Here is a 20,331-nt window from a genome sequence, read left to right as displayed (position 1 = left end):
AAGGCTTAGCAGTGGAAATCCCCCCATTTGTCCCATCATTCGTAGCTGTATGTCATAGAATCACAGAATCGTTTTGCTCAGAAGAGACCTTTAAGATCATCAAGTCCAACTGTTAACCCAGCACTGCCAAGTTACCACTGAACCACGTCCCTCAGCACCGCATCTACACATCTTTTAAATACCTCCAGGGATGGTGACTCCACCACTTCCCCGGGCAGCCTGTTCCAATGCTTGACAACCCTTTCCAGCTCCCTCACTCAGAATCATAGAATTGTCAGGGTTGGAAGGGACCTTAAAGATCATCTAGTTCCAACTCCCCTGCCATGGGTAGGGACACCTCCCACTAGATCAGGTTGCTCAGAGCCCCGTCCAGCCTGGCCTTAAAAACTTCCAGGGATGGGGCTTCCACCACCTCCCTGGGCAACCTGTTCCAGTGTCTCACCACCCTCAGGGTGAAGAACTTCTTCCTAAAGTTCAATCTGAATTGACCCATCTCTAGTTTTAATCCATTCCCTCTAGTTCTACCATTACCCGACATCCTAAAAAGTCCCTCCCCAGCTTTCTTGTAGGCCCCCTTAAGATCTTGCTAGATCGACTCATTAGATCCTCTGTCCCTTGCACATTTAACCTTGTTATATTAAGGCTCTCCTTCATTTTTCATTTGGTTGTGGTGACAGCTGAGCAGCAGCACGTACTTATCGCATCAGGCCACCATCTCAGCAGGAAACCGTGACGCTTGGGGGACCAAGGAGACGGGGAGGAAGGGAGAGAGGTTTAAAACCAACAGGAAATGCTTTTACATCTCAGACACTGCTGCTTCTAACCCAAGAGGCATGTAAATGAGCAGTAAGTTGAAGGGTACATGCGTGTTTCCTTCCTCTCCTGCGCTTACTCTAACTGACCACAGCTCAGGCACATTCATGCGATCCTGCGACTGCAGCATCAATTTGAAGCACCTGTGGCCAAGCATGGGATGCTGCGGCCTGAGCGCCGGGCAGGCGGGCTCTGCAGGGGCAGGGCAGGGTGAGCTGGAGCTCCTGGAGACAGGCAGGACCAGGTAGGTAGAGATTTCGGGGGCACGTGAAAAAAGCCAGTCAGCTCCAGCCAAACAGAAAGATACTCGGTGCTGGAGACTGAAACGCAGTGGCTGTATTTGCTTTCCAAATGTGATTCCCTTCAAGGCAAAGCTTTCTCTTCTTCCTTTTCTCTAGCCAGAATTTACCATAATGCTAAGCGTTAGATTCGTTTAATCTTCTCACTAGAGCCTGCTTACTTCTCCTCAACATATCCCCCCAGGTGTTGCAGTCTTTTAAGATAGAGGGTCAGCATTTGAGAAACCGAAGGTGGAAACATTCCTTCCTGCCCTGGATGTAACTCCGTTTTGGGCGGACAATCACAACTAACTCCTGGGGCTCTGGCAAGCACCGCTCGTGTTTTGTCAGAAATGGATGCTTTCAATCAGACTCTCTCATGTCAGAGACAGATCGGAGGCCTCAAAAGAAGCTCAGGAGGCCTTTAGTCCTGCTTCCACCTCTGCAGCAGCCTCAGCTCTTCCTAAATCTTGCTTGTCAGACTCTTGTCTAACCTGTCCTTGAAAACCTCCAGTGATGAAGGTTCTGCAATGTCCCAGGCAAGCTCTTGTTTTTTCCTAATAGCTAATCTTTAACGCAGGTAAGGCCATTGCCTATCTTACACACCACAGGCAAAAAGAAAAAAATCGATCCCCTCCTCTTTCCAGTGGTCTTTTACATATGCGAAGACGATACCACCACTATGTTCTTTACTTCAGACCAAGTGTTGAGCTACATTATGCGTTTCCTTCCACAGTCTCAGCATGTTACAAGAAACGGTGTTATTCCTTCTTTGTCCATTAAGGCAGGCACACTGAGAGTGCCTTCATCATCCCTACACTCTTTTCTGTGTAACGCCAGGGGAAAATTAGGAGTCTAAGCGCTCTGCTGAATTTAGGACCTGCTTAATGCGAGGGGACATTTAGTGGTATGTTGCCCAAAAGTTCAGCTGTGTTATTCCCTGACATGCCTGCTTTCTGATTCTGCATCTGTTACATTTTTTGTCCCCCTAGAGTTCACTGAGCTGTTACCAACCAATATTCCTGTCAAAAATAGCATATTCTAAAATACACCAAATTTATGCCAGAAATCCATACATTTATCTGCTCACTGAGCACTGATATCTCTCTCTCTCTTTTTTTTTTTAAAAATACAACTCACGTAAGTGCTTTTCTGTGCCTTTTCATATTCTTTTCCATTTCAGAATGTGGTCCAATTCAGAAGGCCAGAGTCACGCATCCCTCCATCCTAGGGACCCTGCAATCCCAGCAGAAACAGAAGATGTGAGTATGAGCAGGATCGTGCCAGCAAGGATTTATACATAGAGCCAAGGAAGAAATCAGAGGCCTATTCACCTCCCCCACCACGGCATCATCCTGACGCTGGATCCCATTACAGTAAAGTGCCAGAGGCTGCGACATGCCCTTTGTTTTGAAAGCAAGTAACCAACAGGTCTCTCTGTTTTGAGGCCCAGGTGTAGGTTTTCGGCCGTTGCTCTACAAATTCACATGCAAGGAAGTTTGCCGTCACAAGTCAGTTTGGGATTTTTTCCTGGGACCACGTTTTATCACCATTGTTGAGAGAAGATGCTCAGAGGGAGGGGAAGTGATTTATGCAAATTCACATGGTTGGTCAACATCTGGGCTGCAAAACCACCCCTTCTGTCTTTTACCTAGTGTTATAAATAATTGTTTGGCTCTCGTTTCCATTACCAATTGTCTGGTAAGATTACCAGAAGAAATGCACGTTAATGTTTTTTTTTTTGTTTCAGCCAGACGTACTGTGGGGAAGAACACGGGAGGAACTAGCGAACTTGCTGAGCACACAGCCTGTCAGGGGCTGGGAAGGGATGAGCATTCGCTCTCTTGGGGAAATTATTTGGTCCTCCCTGGTTTTTCTGGGAACTTATTACATGGAGGTAATCATCCTCTTACCATAACCACTGAGTAACACACAAGGGATAAGGTGGGGGTAAATTTGGATTTCACACATCCTGTCCAAATTACTGTTAAATCCTAGGGCTTGACTAAAGCTATAATTTATCCTGACCTTTGTTTTTGAGAGTTAATTCTAATACATTCAACTTTTTTCACCAGTGCCAGCAAAAGCTGAATGGGTTTCATAGCCACTTCCTTGAGCAACGTGAATCTTTTCATTCATTCCCTGGGGAAACAAAACCATTTTTTTTTTTTTGTCAGGAGTTTTCTGTATTCTCTTCCCCAAAGAGATAAGGACTGGTTATTATGGTTGCAAATTTGTATGTGCAACAATCGAGCCCTCTCCACCGGTGCTGGAGGTGACAGCAGAAAGGAAGGGAAGGTGAAGAACTTTGAGGAAATATAATTTCCCTTTTAAAGAAAAAAAAATTGGAAACATTTTGGAGGGAAGATATAATTGATCTTCTTTCACCAGGAGATGTGTGAATGCTACCTTGTGCTGTCCTCCTTCCACTTGCTGATTCTTTCAGTGGATCGCAGAAATAAGGCATTTGTTTATGAGGTAAACCACGGGAATCCTTTTGTGTCTGTTGCATTCATGTTTGTATTCAAGATCTCCTAAATATCTATTTGCTCAGAGGAAAGGCAGATGAAAGTCCACCTTGTTCATACAAAGTACTTTTCAACACCAGCCTTGGTCTATTGGTGCCGCTAACTCCTATCTCTCAGAGCACTTTATGAAGGCGGACAGTCATTTTATGGGTAGGGAAGCAAGAATAAACTCCCCATTTCCTACGCCTTGAGCCAATGAGCCAAGTGCCATCCCACACAGACTTCCTTAAAGTCAAAGGGTCAAAGGATGGGAAATTCTTTAGCCTTGCTTGCAGAAAAGCATTTCGCTGTGCATCAGAGGGACTGCAGCGGGACACAGAGAAGTCGTCGTTACCAATCGATTTCTAACATAATTCCCTTCCGTACCAGGGTCTCCTTCCTCTTGCTGGGATGCGTCTGAGAGAGATTGCGAGTGCAATCAGCCACACATTTGAAATTTCTGGTAAGCCATTTCCTGAAAGGCCTGTGATAGTCACAAAGCAGGTCACAAGCATGATACCCATGCTCTAGCCTTCAAGGACTGGCCCACATGGCTAGAAGATGAGAGGGGTTACGCAGCCATGCAGAGGACTACTGAACAAGGGACGTGCCTCCGCTCCAACATTCAGCCATGCTGGAGAATATGCCGTGCCTTTCTGCACTGGACTCTCACATGCAGCACACGCTACAGTGGCACAGAGGGATGAGACATAGCTTAGATGGAAGGAATTCAGAATCTTAGTTTTTACAGGTAGACACAACTGCTGCACAGCCTTAAACCAGGAATGCCTTTGGGTTAACTAGAATTCCTCCCGTGCAAGGCAACATAAATTATAGGTTGCCCTTGACTCTAATTTTCTACTTAAACTAAACAGGGGGCAAATGCTGATGTCTGCATGTAGAACAAGAAACTGTCCCAGCGCCAACCCAGCGTCTGCCATCAAGAACAATGCGAGACATGTTTCATCATGAGATATCACAGCACAGGTGGAATATGGCTATGGAGATAACGAATGACAGAGTGGAGGGGCAGCACACAGAATTCACCCAACTAGAGTCAAAGGCAGATCCCAACTGCCCTTCCCCAGACCCAGGGGATCTCTGTTTCTTTGCACAGGGTCCATGATAGAATCCAGGCTCGTTTGCTGCCAGAATTCAGCTGACTTTGACATGTGGGTTCAACATCTCCAGCACCAAATCAAGATGGCAAACGCTCACTGCCCAGTCAGTCCCAACAATAATATCTCTTTTCTGGTGAGTCGCTGCAGAAGAGACGTAAAGAGCACGGGATGAAAACAGGAAACAGTGGCAGCTTTGAAAGTGGACAGGGTTCTTCAGGGATCTTTAGAAGGCAGGGTGGAAACGAACAGTGGTGTTACTTGAGGATGCTGTTCTAGGCAAGTAAACTTGCTGCACGCAAATCTGCAGCTGAGAGATTTTAGAAAAACTGATGATTGTTTTTGTTCTACTACAAATGTAGCAGTAGATGTAGGGATGTAACTACTACACTCGTTAAAAAAAAATAAATTTCCTCTTAGTTACAGTCACCGAATAAAGACTTTACCCTTCAATACATGCTGTCACACAAGCGACGCACTGCAACATCCACCAGGGTCACCAGATGGCAGGGTTACGCTGCCACTGAGAACATCCGCACAGCTGTGCCGTAGGGAATTCACAGACACCAACCCAACGAGTCCTCCAAAGCCTCTGCCCATGGGGTGGTACGCTCCCATTCCTACAGGGTAAGAGCCAACTGGAAAGCCAGTCTTTCCCCTCTCCCTAGTGTTATTTACTAACAGTTCTGCTAAGGTTCCCCCTTTTTTAAACATCCCCTCCGCTGTCCTTGTTGGCTAGCGTGGCACAGACTCCAGGGCAACGCTGCACCTTAGTTGTGTCCAACGCTTGTCTTCAGGCTGGGGGGAGAAACTACAACCCAGACCAGCCATCCTTAAGAGCTGCTGATTTCTGATGTTCCCTACAGTTCATGTAATTGTTTGTAGTAGCGGACACAAGCTAATTTTGCAGTAGTCAGCCCAGGTGGTCCTGCTCTAAGGATTCGATATAGATTGCAGAAATCCATCCGGGACTGAGCACAGCCACGTATACCGAGCGCCCACATCAAACCCCACTCTCCTGTTAGCTGCACAGCACTGCTTCGAAGGAAAAGGAAAATATCCCCAAATAAAGGGACCTGAATAGCAATCTGAAAGTGCTTTGAACTAAGATGAAATTCTAATTCAAATCAAACCAGTGTCTCAAACAACCTCCTCTGAGGGGCAGAAGGAAAATGAGAGCTTACCCTTTTAATAGATAAAGCTGTTTGGTTGTCTCAGTTGCTTCTCATGAAACCACAGCACCCATGATCTTCTTCAAGTAGGTAGGAAACCTACAGCAAACTAGGAACTTCATCCTGGGTTTCACAACTTCCAAGTGTTATTTCCTAGATACCTTTTCTTTTATGACCGTATAATCCTGAAAAACATCATACTTGTAGTTTTATCTTATTTCATTCTGTCTCAAAAAAAAAAAAAAAAGGTGCCATGTGATGAACAGTGGAAGAAAAGGGAGCTGGTGAGACATCTGTGGTGTAACACCATTCTGAAGTGGGAAGGAAAACCTATTCAGCATCTGGGAAGGATCCAATATTTGACCATGGTGCAAGTGACTAGTGGCTGCATGGGGGTAATGTACACCGATACCACTCTGACGTGTGGGTGGCTTTAAGAAGGCTGGAACCAGTGAAAGTTTAGGCTCACATGATACTGTTGCTTAAAGAAAAGGGGAGGGAAAAAAAATACAAAAAAGAAGGTTAATTATGTCAAAGATTCACAGTATTAAAGAGACAAAAGGAGATGCTTTTGTCTGAAAGCTGCTTCTGACAATGTGTCCAAAGAGTTGCACTCAACTCCCAAGGCAGTAGAGCTGGGAGGGACAGTCCCCCCCTTTCCCATCACACAGGAAGGTCTCACCATTTTCTAAACACCTCCTTGCAGACGTGTGACTGACCTATTCTAAAAAAAAGCTCGGCACTTTGTGATACCCTATCAGCTTTCTAAGCAATGAATAGCCAACCTGAATAAGAAATACAAAGCGGGGTATGTGTGGCTGACACCAGAGCAAGTGGGTGCTGCAGAGTTCCAAGTTTTGGTGTATTGTCACAGTCATTAAACTCCCTATTCTGCCTTTGACTGAGACAGACGCACTGAGCGGACGTCATTGAAAGTTTTTGCTGTCTCCAAGGTGCCTCTTTTCCACAGGCCCCTGAGGAAAGACTGCTGATCCTGTTTCCAGAAGACCTGCTTTTCCTCTCTGTGGATACGGACAGAACTGCAATCACATACAAGGTAACAGAGGAAATACTGGAAATGGTCAAATAAGCGAAGAACTAAAAGGAGCTGGAGCTACTGAGCAGCACGGGGTGATGAAAACATCTGAATAGCAAGGAGAAATGGGAGGAGGCAAAGGAAAAGCACATTTTTTTCTTTTCTTCTTTGAAGGGAAAACTCCCCCTAACTGGAATCCAGGCAAAGGAGAAACCTGCTATGCTGGGGAGGTTACAGTTTGAAATTACAGGTATGTAACTGAAAAAGAGAGATGAGAGCAATGAAACACAGGAGTTTCTGGCTGAACACTGGGAAACAGTGTTTTACTGTGAGGGTGACTGAGCACTGGGCCAGGTTGCTCAAAGAGGTTGAGGAGTCTCCAACCTTGGAGATACTCAGAAGCTGCCTGCAGACGGGCCTGGGCAACCGTCTCTGGGTGGCCCTGCTTGAGCACAGGGCTGGACCAGGTGACGTCCAGAGGTCCGTTCCAACCTCAGCCATTTTGCGATTCTCATGAGAAACTGTGCAATACCGCTCGCTGCTCAGGCTTGCCTTGAGGAAGGGTTGGTTATCTTGTGAAGTTGTCCTCCCACAGGGGACAGTCCCTGTGACTTTCCTTGCAATGGGCTAATAAATTGCGTGTCATGGCAAACTTTGCACACTTTTCCGTCACCAAACTGTTCCCTGCTGATGTCTTGCAGGAAGGCTGACAGAACCAATCCTTATCACCTGTTCCACAGCAGAGGACTATGAAAAATGCCTCTTCTACCTACAGAAGGTATTTTTCAGAGAACTTTAGAATCAGCAGCAATACTGCAAACTTTTCTGCAGCAACATCTCTTTTCAAGCCTGGGATTTTCCCAGCCATAGATTGATCTAACACGTATCAACCTCCCAACTTTTCTTCTCCGTTTGCACAAAAGATTCACCTGAGTGGGGAGTTGTCTTCAAGCCTATCCACCTAAACATGAGGAGGAACTTCTTTACCCCGAGGCTGGCAGAGCCCTGGCACAGGCTGCCCAGAGAGGTGGTGGAGTCTCCGTCTCTGGAGACATTCCAACCCCGCCTGGACGCGTTCCTGTGCCACCTGCTGTGGGTGACCCTGCTCTGGCAGGGGGTGGGACTGGGTGATCTCCAGAGGGCCCTTCCAACCCTACAATTCTATGATTCTTCTGATAAGACTCATCCATTTGGCCAGTAAAATATCAGTGGGTATTTACAAAGAAGAAAAACACTCAGTCAGCAGGGACTGCATTTGGGTCCTCTTAGACAAAACACCTACCTACTCTAGGAGTGAAAGACTGATACCTAAGCACTCAAATTGCACTGATTTCAATAGAAATTACATACTGAAATAAGCAGAACTACTGAGGGGAGGAGGCAGGCCATTGGACTCTATTTTATGAAGCTAGAGAGACACATTATGTCACACCAACTCCTAGAATACCCATGACTGCACTACCAGCTTATGACCTGGTTCCCTGCAAGTTATACTCATCTAAACAGGAGTTATTTCCAAGTAGGTCCTTCAAAAACTGCTTTTCAGAGTCAATCATTTTTTGTTGGCCAGCACACATAGCACACCCTACCCAGTGGACAACCCTACTTGGGCTCAGAGGAGAGAAAGGTGAATCAGGAGTGGATGTTTTAAAAGCAGAAGGGATTTGGGCTATGAGTATTTATTAATCAATATAGTTATTCTATAGTTAAGCATGGCTATGTTTATCTAGTGTGTGAATTCTTGGCAGAGCTAGGATATTCACGTGCTGAAAATATGTTCCAGCCACGGAAAATCCTTGATCCTCTGACTCTCCAGCCACCACCAATCATCCCTAAGAAATCCCGGCAACATCGGTAGGACGTTAGCCTGCACTGACAAGGAGAAGGGATGCTGAGTATGATCCTGACAGAAAGCGAAGAAGCTGCAAGAATGAGTAAGAGTGAACTGGAAATAGGAAACCAAGCTTCTTTCAGACTGAGAGGCCAATAAAGGTCTGCACACGAACTGCTCTCCACTGGCCACTCTTCTGAACGGGCCATTGCAATCAGTGTCGGATCTTGTAATTCTGATCTCAGCTGTACACATGCCATAAGGAGAAATCTTTCTCCATTTTCTTACTATATTTATTGCCTGATTTTTATCAGAAAAAGAAACATTGTAAAATACTGTGTAAATAGTACAAATAAAACCCATTTACCTGAGCTTAAACCATGCGTGAAAAGCAGCATTCGGGTGACTGTTGGCTCGGAGATCCATTGCCTTCCTTTGAAGTGACAGGCACAGCGCAATTCTTGATGGTGAACAGTCCCTTTTCTACAGCTTTTCTTCTCTGCCCAAATCAAGAAGAAAGGTTAATCCTGGAAGTTTTCACAAAACAAAAACTGTTTCCCCAAATACTCATTTCTGTCCACTACCCTCCAAGAAGAGCAACCCAAAAACCTACAGGCTGAATCAAATCCTGAAGAACTGTAGATCCAGAATAATTTTTCTTTATTAAACTTCTGGAGAAGGTGCACGAAAACAAAGATAACTCCCCTCCTCTGCTACCTGCCATTTGCCCTGCCCTGAAATTTTGCCATCGTTACCCTTTTTAATTTTAGAAGTCAAAATTCAGGAATACAGATCCAGATTAGAAGCACAAAATGCTAAATGGTAACACTGGATCTGGCATCAGGAAAATAATATACATCACTCAGAGAAAAGCTGCTAAATTTGGTTTAACTCCAGAGCTAGGTCAGGCCCTTTTCTGGGGACAGGCAAGGGAGCCTCGGGCACAGTCAGTTTCAAAGAAATCACAAAATATCTTAGATTAGCAGCTTCGTAAAATTTGTCAATGGTGTTCCTTTCTAAGTATAATTAAAGCACGTGTGCTAAAAGAGATGGCTCTTAAGCCGGTGAAAGATTTCACTGATCAGGTCTGAGACACTCAGCTTGCGAGGCTGCCTCGAGCAGGATGGAAAGCAGAACGAAAGGGCACACTTTTCAGCACATAAGAGACTTCTTCCACCTCTGCTGTATAAACGGAGCTGTTCCAGAAATTTCTTAGTTAAAGCTTTTCAGAGTCCTCGCTCACACGTAGGCTGCAGCAGGACACACCTGTGCCCAACACTCTTTTTATCTACCATTTCCTCAACAAGCAACGGCAGCAGCGCTGGCCGCGCAACGCAGCCAGGCAAACCCTGGGAGACGCTGCCCCAGCTGGAGGCAGAGCCCTCCGAGCCCGGGAGCAGACAGCCCTCCCCTGTGGAGCAGAAGGGGTGCAGAGACATAACCCAACCTCCCAGACAGACGGACACCACCACCAAACCCAAAACACTACCTGAGAGCTCCTTCTCTTGCAGACGGACACCGCCAGCGGAGGTCCATGTCACCCCAGAGCCAGGGCTGATCTGCAGGACGCGATGGGACACCCAGCCCACGCCTGCCATGGGGCAGAGACACAGCCCTCAGAGCAGCAGCTCCCTCGGACCTTGGCACTTTGGTGGCCGCAGCAGTGGTGGCAGCACAAACCCAGCTCCCACCCCCGGCTCTCTCTCAACCGAGTGATCCACCTCCTTACCTCTTGGATGGATTCAAGTCAGGGACACGACTTGCCGAGTCATGCCAAGCCAGGGACAGCATCAGGGCTGCTGGTGAGGGCAAGCACGCCCCAGACTGATATCACAAAATACATGTCTAAGAGACTCCCCTTAAACGGCAAAAGCCTTTACTCATCACTGGCAGCTCAAGAACTTTTTTTTACATTCCTCAGTTCATAGGACATCTCAAAGGCAAGTTTAAGATAAGTGCTGGACAACTCTAATAAAACAAGGACTAAGTGCTACCAACTGTCCTACCAAAAAAATTGCATTTTTTTTTTCCATAAACACGTAATACACCTTTTAAGCTTCACCTACGCAAAGTGTAGGACTTATTATGTCCTCACTTAAGCCGTAATTCGATATTGTCGTTTTGGAGCCTGCATATTTGCCTTTTGTTAGCAATGTGAAGGAACTTTTTCTTGTTTTTTTTTTTTTTTTTACATATAACCACGTATCATATTTTAACTATTTGACATTAACATTAATGAAACCTTGCATTTCTAAATTTGCTTGATCACTTAGCCTCTAGAAACTTCACGATATTTTTCAGGGATATTTCATTTTCTCTTTTGAAAAGAGATTCAAGCAAACCCAAATCTTGTTAGAATCATTTCATTGGATGTAAACGATTTGAGGGAGAAGCCTTTTTTTAACCTACAGTCTATACACAGAGATCAAGCAGAAGTTCAAATCAGAACTTGAAAAACCCCATAAACTCTGGGATTTGAGCTGAAAATTCAGCCATAATCTGATTCAAATATTGCAGTAATTGCACACTGATAAAACACAGCTATTGTTCTTTCTGACTGGAAACTTATATACAGTGTTTTCTTACAAGCTCACTGTTCTGAGCCAATGGCTTTCATTTCCTTTGATGCAAAGAACAGCTCTTTTACTGAAATTCTCCGAGGCTTAAATGATTCACACGTTGGGTTTTTCCCTCTAAATTGGAGCTTTAAGAAGTCAGGAAATTGGTTGCTTTTCCCATCAAGAAGCAGCCGTAAAGTCAGGTGGTTAGGTAAGCAGGAAGTGGAACTGTTCTTCAAGGTAGGCATATAGAAACCCAAAGGCCACTGTGCAAATTTCCAATGAATAATACGGCTCTGCTCATCCTGTTTCAATATTAACTGGCAGTAGCGTCGGCTATTCAACACCCACCGCCCAGAAAACCTTGTACGCCTCACCAAGATTTGCCACACGTTGCCAGAGGCGCAAGACACTCCACTAGACACTCGAATCTTTCATTCCTCAAATCATAAGCTCTGTTGAATTTTTTTTTTTTTTTTTTGTTGCTGCTTCTCTGCCACCGTCAGGAACGGAAAAAAACATCAGCCAGAGTTTCCTGCCATTTTGGTAGTGGGTAGCTTAAGAGCTGGTTTAGCCAGGAAACATTTAGCAACTTCCTTAAAAAGGGAAAAAAAGTGAAAGTGCAGCGATCTAAAATTCAGTGACAGAAGAATTTGGTTGGGGGTATGTTGCTGAAATAGCCAGAGTTCTGGAAGAGAGGGGAAGTGAATGGCGAAAGTAAAACTAAGAACACTGGGACAACCTAAAAAATAAACCCCTTCCTTTCCAATTTGCTTAATTATATCACATAGGCACTTAACTCAATTTTCAAGTTTATTTTACCTTTACAAAAGGTTACAGTCAGAAATCTTGTTGAAAACTAAAAAACCGAGAAGGGTCAATACAGAGCCGGGACTACACACGGCCAACATAGAAGGAGCAGTGTCTTTACTAGCCAGTGTTTAGACTTCTGAGTATATTAAATCCCACAGAGAAACTCCTTACAAGACAGTGACAGTCTTACACTTTAAAAAAGTGATCCTTTTTAATCCAATCCAATGCTTTCACCTTTCCTTGGCTGAACCTCCAGTTCACCTCCATTAAAAATCTGCACATTACTCAAAGCAATGGAGGAAAACTCACTCTGTAAGTGAATTTCACATAGGGATACCTATGCGAAAAATTATATCAGTAACACAAGAATTAACAATAAGAGGATCAAAGAAGGTATAGGGATGTCTCTTGCAGGAAACACAATAACAGAGAAGCTTGAAGATTGAAACTGGGACTATGGAGGAATACATTATAGTGAATAAGGATAACCCCTTGCACTTCATTTTTCCTTACAATTACTTCACCCAGTTACAAGATTCTATAATGCACAAAAATAAAAAAAGGCACAAAGCAAAAAAGACAGGATAACTCCTCTTGACATAATCACTGAAGAAATGTTCAGCAATAAAACCATGTCCATGAATCACAAAATTGATCCTTCGGCTTTACTCAAGCTTGCCAAGACCTCCTCCAGAGAAGGCTTTGAGAAAGACCATCTGGAGAGAGCTTAGAGAGACTAAGAGTACTAGAAACCACAGCCTGTGAAGCAGGATAAGAGTCTAGAGAAAACAAGGATAGATCCATCATAATGGATAATGTAAATTTTAACCAACAAATTATCTCTTCTCCTCTGATTTGAAATCAGTCACAGCACTGGATTCCCTAGGGAGGTCATGGAGTCACCTCAATGGAAGTCTAACGGGTAGGTCGTCGTCCAGTCTCACCAAGCCTGTCTGGGAGCAGAGAGGATATGTGACTTGCTTACCAAGGGAATAACCTGTCCCACTTCCGAGGATTCTCTGTTCAAGTGCTTTCGCAACACACGTCTGTGGAGGCAATAACTTCTGCTCTGCAGCTACTGTAATTTCACAGAGCCCTACTTAAAACAGCATGTCATTCAGACTTGGAATAATCCCCTCTGAGCATTTAGTAAGGTGATTAACAGAAATTTCATTATTCTGTTAGGATTTAATTTAGAAGCCCTGTACAGTTTAGGTTATCTCTAAGAAATCATGAGGAAGCTGATGTAATGGCTGTACTGTCAGATATTTATAACATTTCATGTGAAGGCCGAGTCAAAACCCATTTTTGGCCAGAGCTGATTCGGTCATAAAAGAGTCTACTCTAAGCACCTTTCACCAGAAGGACAAACCAGAAAGCATTCAGAGCTTTGAAGCTATTACTGCAGTCACAGAACACAAAAATAATTATATAAAAAAAGACACGTTGAGTTTTAACTAGTTGAAGCCACAGGCGAGATTATTTGAAATCGGCGTCAATTCACAGAAAGCAACCAACTCTAGCTGAAACCCTGCCCCTTTAAATTGGGGCAAAAGAATTAATTCTAGCCACGTTAGAGCTCTGAAACTGGAGGGCCACTAAATCAACATTAACGAAAATCCTCCATGGTAGAATTTCAGTAAGGGAAAACATCTTCCAGTGATGATGAAGTCACTGGAGCTATGCTGGTACACACCAGCAGATGCTCTGGTTCTTTTTGTTCTGGGGTGAGGGAAAAAAGCATGAAGAACAAATGCTGGGCTTTTCTCTGTTTTCCACTGTCTTTTCCCCCTCTATAAACTAGGTTAGATGAGAGCATTAAACCAAATGTCATTCTCTAAACAGTGTGATTCTCATTTGAGTGCGTTAGAAGTCTCCCTTTTGTAATTCAGTATTTCAAGTACCCAGGACTGCCGAGTTATAGAAGGGGAGGAGGATAAACGTTACTCCCTTCTCCCCTTAACTTCCCTGGAGGGGACGAGGGGATCACAGAACTTGCATAGGAAAACCTCTGCAAGCACAAGTGATGCGGCCATGGCAGTCTCACCCTGGCACTTCTGTGAACCGAGACTGGCCAAACCAACACCTTCTGTCGAGACTGGAGAGAGGATTTCATGGGTGAAGAGTGATGGCCTTCTGCTGCACAGCAAAGAGAGCCATTTGACATGAGTGAAAGGCACCGTCTGCTCAGGGAAGAGTAGTAGATAGGGTTGCTAGGCACAATGCCTTATTCCCTTAATATGAGCATCAGGACACATCTTGGAAATACAGAGAGCCTGCGAAAGCTGTGAGAGTGCCCTGTAGGAACTACTGTATTTCCTGCAGTGGGACGTCAGCCTTCTACGTGCGTATCAATCTGTGGGAGCATCACAGAGACATGTGCAGAAGATGCAAAGCGGAATAATGACAAGAAGGGTCCTTGGTCCCAAACACTGTTGAAGAGAGCATCAGTGAAAAAAAAAGCCCCAACCCAACAACCCAGGAAACTTGCAATAATGCAATGCAGCTGAACAGAATGTCAGCTTGACTTAGCAGTTTTTCTGTTTCTAAATGCTAGGTTTGTTGAGAAGAAACAAAGCGAAACTCCCTCCAAAGCCATTCCTTGCTGCTATCTATATAACGATGCTTTACGCACCCAGCCCCTCCCTTCTTTTTTCCTTGAAAAGCTGAGCTCGGCTTCCCATTCTCACAGCATATTGCAATTGAGCTGTTTTCATTATGGACTCTGAGGGTGGAAAAAGCAAGGCTTTTCTTCTGGTGTTTTGTCTCCATGTTCTTCTTCTGGAAACTGGCAGCTGTAAGTCTCTTCTCTATGGTGTGACAGTTGTGGAGCCCCCGGCAGCCTAGGGAAGTTATGTTCCAGATCTGCGGTGAGAATAAGCAAAAGCACTGCACATACAAGAGGTCTTCACACATGTCAGTCTGCTGCCCGTGACCTTTACCAACACAGCCTCTCGCTGAGGAAAGGGCAGAGAGACAGGTGATGCACTGCATCTTAATCAAACTAAGTAACCCGCCCAAAATTGCCGAGTAAATCCGTATTTACTCTGTTTATTCAACTTAATTTATTCCATTCTGACTGGATCAACAGAGACATTGTTCTCCACTGAAAGATTCTGGAGCAAGTCCAGAGAAGGGCAACAAAGGTGGTGAGAGGTCTAGAGGACAAAGTCCTGTGAGGAGTGGCTGAGGGAGCTGGGGTTGTTCAGCCTGGAGAAGAGGATGCTGAGGGGAGACCTTATCGCTCTCTACCTTTCTTCACCGAAAGGGTTGTCAAACGTTGGAACAGGCTGCCCAGGGCAGCGGTTGAGTCGCCACCCCTGGGGGTATTTAAAAGATGGGCAGACATGGTGCTGAGGGATATGGTTTAGTGATGGTTTGGGCAGTGCTGGGTTGATGGTTGGACTCGATGATCTGAAAGGTCCCTTCCAACCTCGACGATTCTATGATTCTATAGAAGTTCACAAAGGTGCGCTTACCATCAGCTGTGTGATATTTTTCCTTCTTCAGAGACCATATGCAGAAATGCAAGAAGAAAGTCAGCAAGATGAGAACAAATACAGCCACTGCAGTAAGGATGGCCAGGATGGTGGTATATAGAGAATCTTTCGCAACAGGAACTGCAATTAAAAATATTTTAATAAAGATTAAGCAATCATGTGCCCAGACAATTGTTAAAATACTCAGTATCTGCAAAGCCTGTACCCACTTATTCGTATCTAATTTGATCCACGATAAAACATGAGATTTCAGTCCCGGGTGTTGTGGACTCAACCAATACTTGTAAAGGAACTGGATAACTAACTAAGCTATTGTCTCCCTAAGAAAATCTAGCAAAACAGCAAGAGCAGTTCAACGGAAGACTCTGACAATTTGCCAAATAAGTGTACTCTATTTAAGGACAATTGTTGGGTTTTCTGTACCTTTATTACTGACAGCGCTTTAATGGTGGAACCTTTGCCTGGGTCAACAAATCTACTTATATTAATATCACAAGAAATACAACAGTAATTGTCAAAGCAAATTTTCATGACAGCAAACTCTGGATGATAATTATGCAGCAAATCACCAACTAAGGAAGCACAGAGAAAAGTTATAGGCTCAAAGAAACAAATCATTGTGAGAAGGTACCTTGCTCCACATCTTTAGAAGGGAAACCACATACTGCATTATGTGTACTGTTGCCTTGCTTGATTGTTAGAAACCCCGAACTTTCACAACTAAAAGAAGAATAAGAATCACATTTAGAACATCCCTGCCTTTCCCTTCATTCCTCTCCAGTCTTTCTCTTGGCTCCCTTTCTTCCTTCTCTCCACTCTTTCCACTACTTGTTTCCTTTTTTTCCTTTTTATAGCAGTGCAGGTAAAATTATGGCTGTTCCCCAACAAGTTAACACTACATCACAATTATTTATGCGCACATTTTTTTGAGTCTCTTGTTTCAAGTAATGTCCACTTTTGGAATAATTTTGCATCAGTTTAAGCTTGACTTGGAAGCAAGTTGAATACACAGCAGTTTGTCTTAAGTTCTGCTTTGAGACTGACTATTTATAAAGCCAAAGGAGAGTGAAATATCCTATTGCTGAATTTAAAAAATTCATCATTTAATCTTATCGGTGATCTCATCTTTAACCCAATTTTATTTTCTAATTTAAGTATTAATCATTTGAGAATTTTATCACGCATTTTTCCAAAGAAGGAAAGTATCAATAAATACATACTCAGTCCAATTACGGCACCAGCCATTCTTAACATTAGAATAGGTTCCAATCTCGCACGGTTTACATTTGAATATGAAGTCTAAAATTCCTACAAGAAAAAAGAACATGAATTATTAGTGGACAGTGATTTACTGGAAGATGGGAATATAACAAAATAGAGCACAATGCATTCCCTCTACGCTCTTTCATCATTATGAATCACCTCCCTGGAGAAACACGTAAGCAATTCTTGCCACCTTTGCGTTTTGGGAAATGTATGGGTGGACCCCTTACAGAAGAGGTACAGAATAGTCTGATCTGACAGCAGAGGGTGTAAAGTTAAGAGGCAACACAGAATAAAACACTCTTCTGCTGACAGTTCTAGCAGCTTGGAAAAACAGTAATACTGAAAGTCTGAGCATGAAAGTGAAAGCCGCAAATTTAGGAAGGGAAGACTCATAAAACAGGGAAGCAAGGGTTTTAGTCACAGAGGTCACAGGACAAATGACATTTCTGTCTGCATCACGAGCCTTCCCAAAAGCAGGTTGTAATAAGTGAAGGAAACTGCTGCTCCACTACCCACTTATATTGAACTCGGCCTTTTAGAGTCATTTGTGTTTCTTTAGTTACCAAGCTTAACCAGCTCCTCGCCTTCTGCACACTCGGGCAGTTTTTCACAGTAGAGACATGCGCTATCACTACAGCTGTATCCCTGACGACATTTGCAGTCAGGGTCCTCAACATTTTGACACGTGCTGTTGTCTCCTGTCAAGAAGAAAAAAGTTAGGTTTGCCTTTGTCACAGAGGCCAGAAATTAACTTAACTATTAGTCTTACCGGCTGACAGAGGTGAAATAGTTCCTTACTGTGCTGTGGCAGAAAAAATGGATAACAAAGATGTCACTCCCATACATACTGGGTAAAGTCTAGAGTACTCAAATTCACATCACTCAGCTTTTTACCCCGTGGCTATCTGAGGACTGCACGACTTACCACTGTAACCCTTCTCTCTTACCTGGAAAACCAGCGTTAGGTCACGGCAGACAGAAGTAAGGTAGCAGATTTGCTGGTTTACATTAGCAGGTTTGTGCAGGTTTAGACACTGTGGGGTGAGGAGGGCACTGCCAGTGCCCCAGAGAAGCGCTACGCATTAACTAGCCATCCAGTCAGCTCTCCAGACACTGCCAGAGCTCTTCTCAGTTAGGCACATGTTAGAGGAGGGATGCCCAAAAGATCCTTGGCCAGTGAAGCTAGAGCTCCTTTTTCATGCTTTTCCCAACAGCTGCTGCTTCCTACACTCTGTTGGCAGAACTAAGTCTAAATCCACGCCATAAAACCAGCACCCTTCCTACCCTCTGTCCTTGTGTTTCTAGAGGAGTTCTGTTGTGAACTTTGCTTTCACTCAAAATATACCATCTCTAATTCTGAGACACTCCTGAGTTCACGAAAGCAAAGGATTTATCACACATACTGATCCCATCAGTAAACAGTATCAAGCAGTCCTTCCGGCACTTGGAGACCAGTTAAAAGAAAAGTGCTGTTCAACCAGGAAGCTGTACAACTTAAAGGAAAAAAAATATAGAGGGAAATGCTGCGTAGTTCAATAGCGTGCTTAAAACCCCACAGTGAGTAGCAAAGATCAAGAAAAGATTATTTCCTGATGTTGCTCATGGAACGTACAGGGCCACCAGGAAACTCCCCACATCCTCCTCAGCCCACTGGCCTCCTCCAAAGCTTAGTGAAGTCTGTCAAAACTTAGTGAAGTTCAGCAAAAAGGAACCAGCCTGGGGGTGCTTCTTTCTGCCCATTACTAGTGGGTGATTCTGTAGGTGATCCCACCGAGCAATGACTCTCCTACCTCATGCTCATCCCACTTTATCTCAGTGGGAAGGGTTATACCCTGGGGTCTCCACACTCCCGAGGACTCTATAGCTCTTCACCTATTTATTGCTCATTCCCACAAATCTCAAGTGTCCGCTCCTTCCACAGGGAATTCAGATATATTCAAGCAGATATATTCAAGCTGCTAATAGGAGGCTGACTCCTACGGAGGCACCAATGAAAGATGTAACTTCTCAGCTAGTCCTGTGGCTAACCTGCAGGACACCAGCCCTACCATGCTAGCTAGACAAGGCTTCCAGCAACCCTGTTTCAGGATAAGCAGAAAAGGAAGGTGCATTCCTTACTATAAGGTCATACAAACAGCTGCATGTTCCCTGCTGTTCATCTCTGGCTACCGTTACGGACGACACTAGATTAGGAAGAATAGTATGATTGTTCCTGCGACCACGGAAGAGGCCATTGGAACCACCTGTTCCGTCCTTCAGCCTAACAGGCACAGAAACATCACCCAGCAAGTCCTGCAGCTAGTCTGTTCCACCTCTAGTGTCTTAATTTGACTTAAAGTTACAGGCAAGTGAGAAGCCATTACCATCTCACCACCACCCTAAGATCAGGCAAGGATACGGGTTAGAACAGGCTGTTGAAACCAATGACCACCCGAGACCTTGTCTGTGCCTTCACTTCTGGGACAAGCACAGGACAGTGGAACGAAGGGATTGAAGTGGAATGTTTCCTACTCTTTAGGACTGCAAATTGCAAAGGACAGCCTTACAGGGAGCATCACTCCCGGTATTCCCTCTGTAGTCTGAATGGCACAGACAAACTCTAAAACCACGTCAGAATGGAGCAAGGGCTCAGAATCGGTGTTAAGTGAACGCTTTCTTTCCTTGTGAGGCAGACCAGCCCACAGAAACTTCCTTTCCCTTTCCCACTACAGAATAACAAGTAAAAGCACATAACAAATCTGAAACATGAGTCTACTCTGAAGTTTATAGCTAAGGCCCATTATGAGTTTGGGGGGCAGGAGGGAAGCCCTTGCCACTTTGTTTTGCATATACAGTTAATCAAGATACATTTACATACCCACATGTCTGTTCCCCACACTCGACTACCCTGGTTGACATAAAACAATACTGACAAACGGAAAGAAGACAGACACATCATTCCTTTACCTGCGTTTGAGTTGCATTTGGGGCAGCATTTCTTTTCATCTTTACCGATTATTCTCAGTTCACCATCCTGGCACGGTGTTGCCAGAGTTTGCTGTGTCCATTGCCATAGGCACGCCAGCAGCAGCAAGCACGCTCGAATCTTGAGGTGACCGACTTCGCTTGCCAGGCCAGTCATGTCTTGAGCTATACAACCCCAAAGCACACCTAGGGTGGGCTTGTATCAGGACTTTTCTGCAAAAGCTCTCGTTCCCCTGACACCGTGGGAAGGCACTGTGCTTTTTGTGGCTGCACTCTTCCTGTTTCTTAAGGGGCGGGGAAAAGATTTTATTTTACGTCATCAAATTATTAAAAAAGTAGAGCTAAGCAACCATGCACCAGTGACTCCATTAAGAGTGCAGCAGGTTAGGAGCAAGATGTAGCATCACGTAATTTGATTTTCAAAGGATTTTGCAAGTTGATATACAATTGAAAATTAATGCATATTAAATTAGTG

General features: G+C 44.4%; 2 protein-coding genes across 3 annotated transcripts; one reads left to right on the top strand and one right to left on the bottom strand.

Moving 5' to 3' along the window:
- The first annotated feature begins 929 nt into the window (after positions 1 to 929).
- LOC141751880 (putative pleckstrin homology domain-containing family N member 1) lies at positions 930 to 9,029 on the top strand. Its single transcript, XM_074609447.1, has 10 exons — positions 930 to 1,057; positions 2,275 to 2,988; positions 3,486 to 3,569; positions 3,989 to 4,061; positions 4,716 to 4,852; positions 6,137 to 6,283; positions 6,859 to 6,945; positions 7,099 to 7,174; positions 7,626 to 7,702; positions 8,708 to 9,029. The coding sequence occupies exons 2-10, from the start codon at positions 2,821 to 2,823 to the stop codon at positions 8,780 to 8,782; spliced, it is 924 nt and encodes a 307-aa protein (XP_074465548.1). The 5' UTR covers positions 930 to 1,057; positions 2,275 to 2,820; the 3' UTR covers positions 8,783 to 9,029.
- A 1,016-nt stretch (positions 9,030 to 10,045) lies between these two features.
- Positions 10,046 to 20,107, bottom strand: TNFRSF18 (TNF receptor superfamily member 18). 2 transcript variants are annotated; one of them, XM_074609448.1, is made up of 6 exons: positions 19,839 to 20,107; positions 17,456 to 17,590; positions 16,847 to 16,934; positions 16,258 to 16,346; positions 15,606 to 15,746; positions 10,046 to 14,969 (listed from the first exon to the last, which is right to left on the bottom strand). In XM_074609448.1, exons 1-6 carry the CDS (start codon positions 20,011 to 20,013, stop codon positions 14,680 to 14,682), a joined length of 918 nt encoding a protein of 305 aa, XP_074465549.1. In that variant the 5' UTR covers positions 20,014 to 20,107; the 3' UTR covers positions 10,046 to 14,679. The 2 variants fall into 2 exon arrangements, with proteins under 2 accessions (XP_074465549.1, XP_074465551.1); XM_074609450.1 differs by having other exon boundaries at positions 10,046 to 14,991; positions 19,839 to 20,092.
- Positions 20,108 to 20,331: the final 224 nt, after the last annotated feature.

The sequence above is a fragment of the Larus michahellis genome, chromosome 16 (assembly GCF_964199755.1).
Source record: "Larus michahellis chromosome 16, bLarMic1.1, whole genome shotgun sequence".
NCBI classification, from domain to species: Eukaryota; Metazoa; Chordata; class Aves; order Charadriiformes; family Laridae; genus Larus; species Larus michahellis.
Note: the sequence above shows the minus strand (reverse complement) of the source record. Positions and strands in the feature narration are given on the sequence as shown.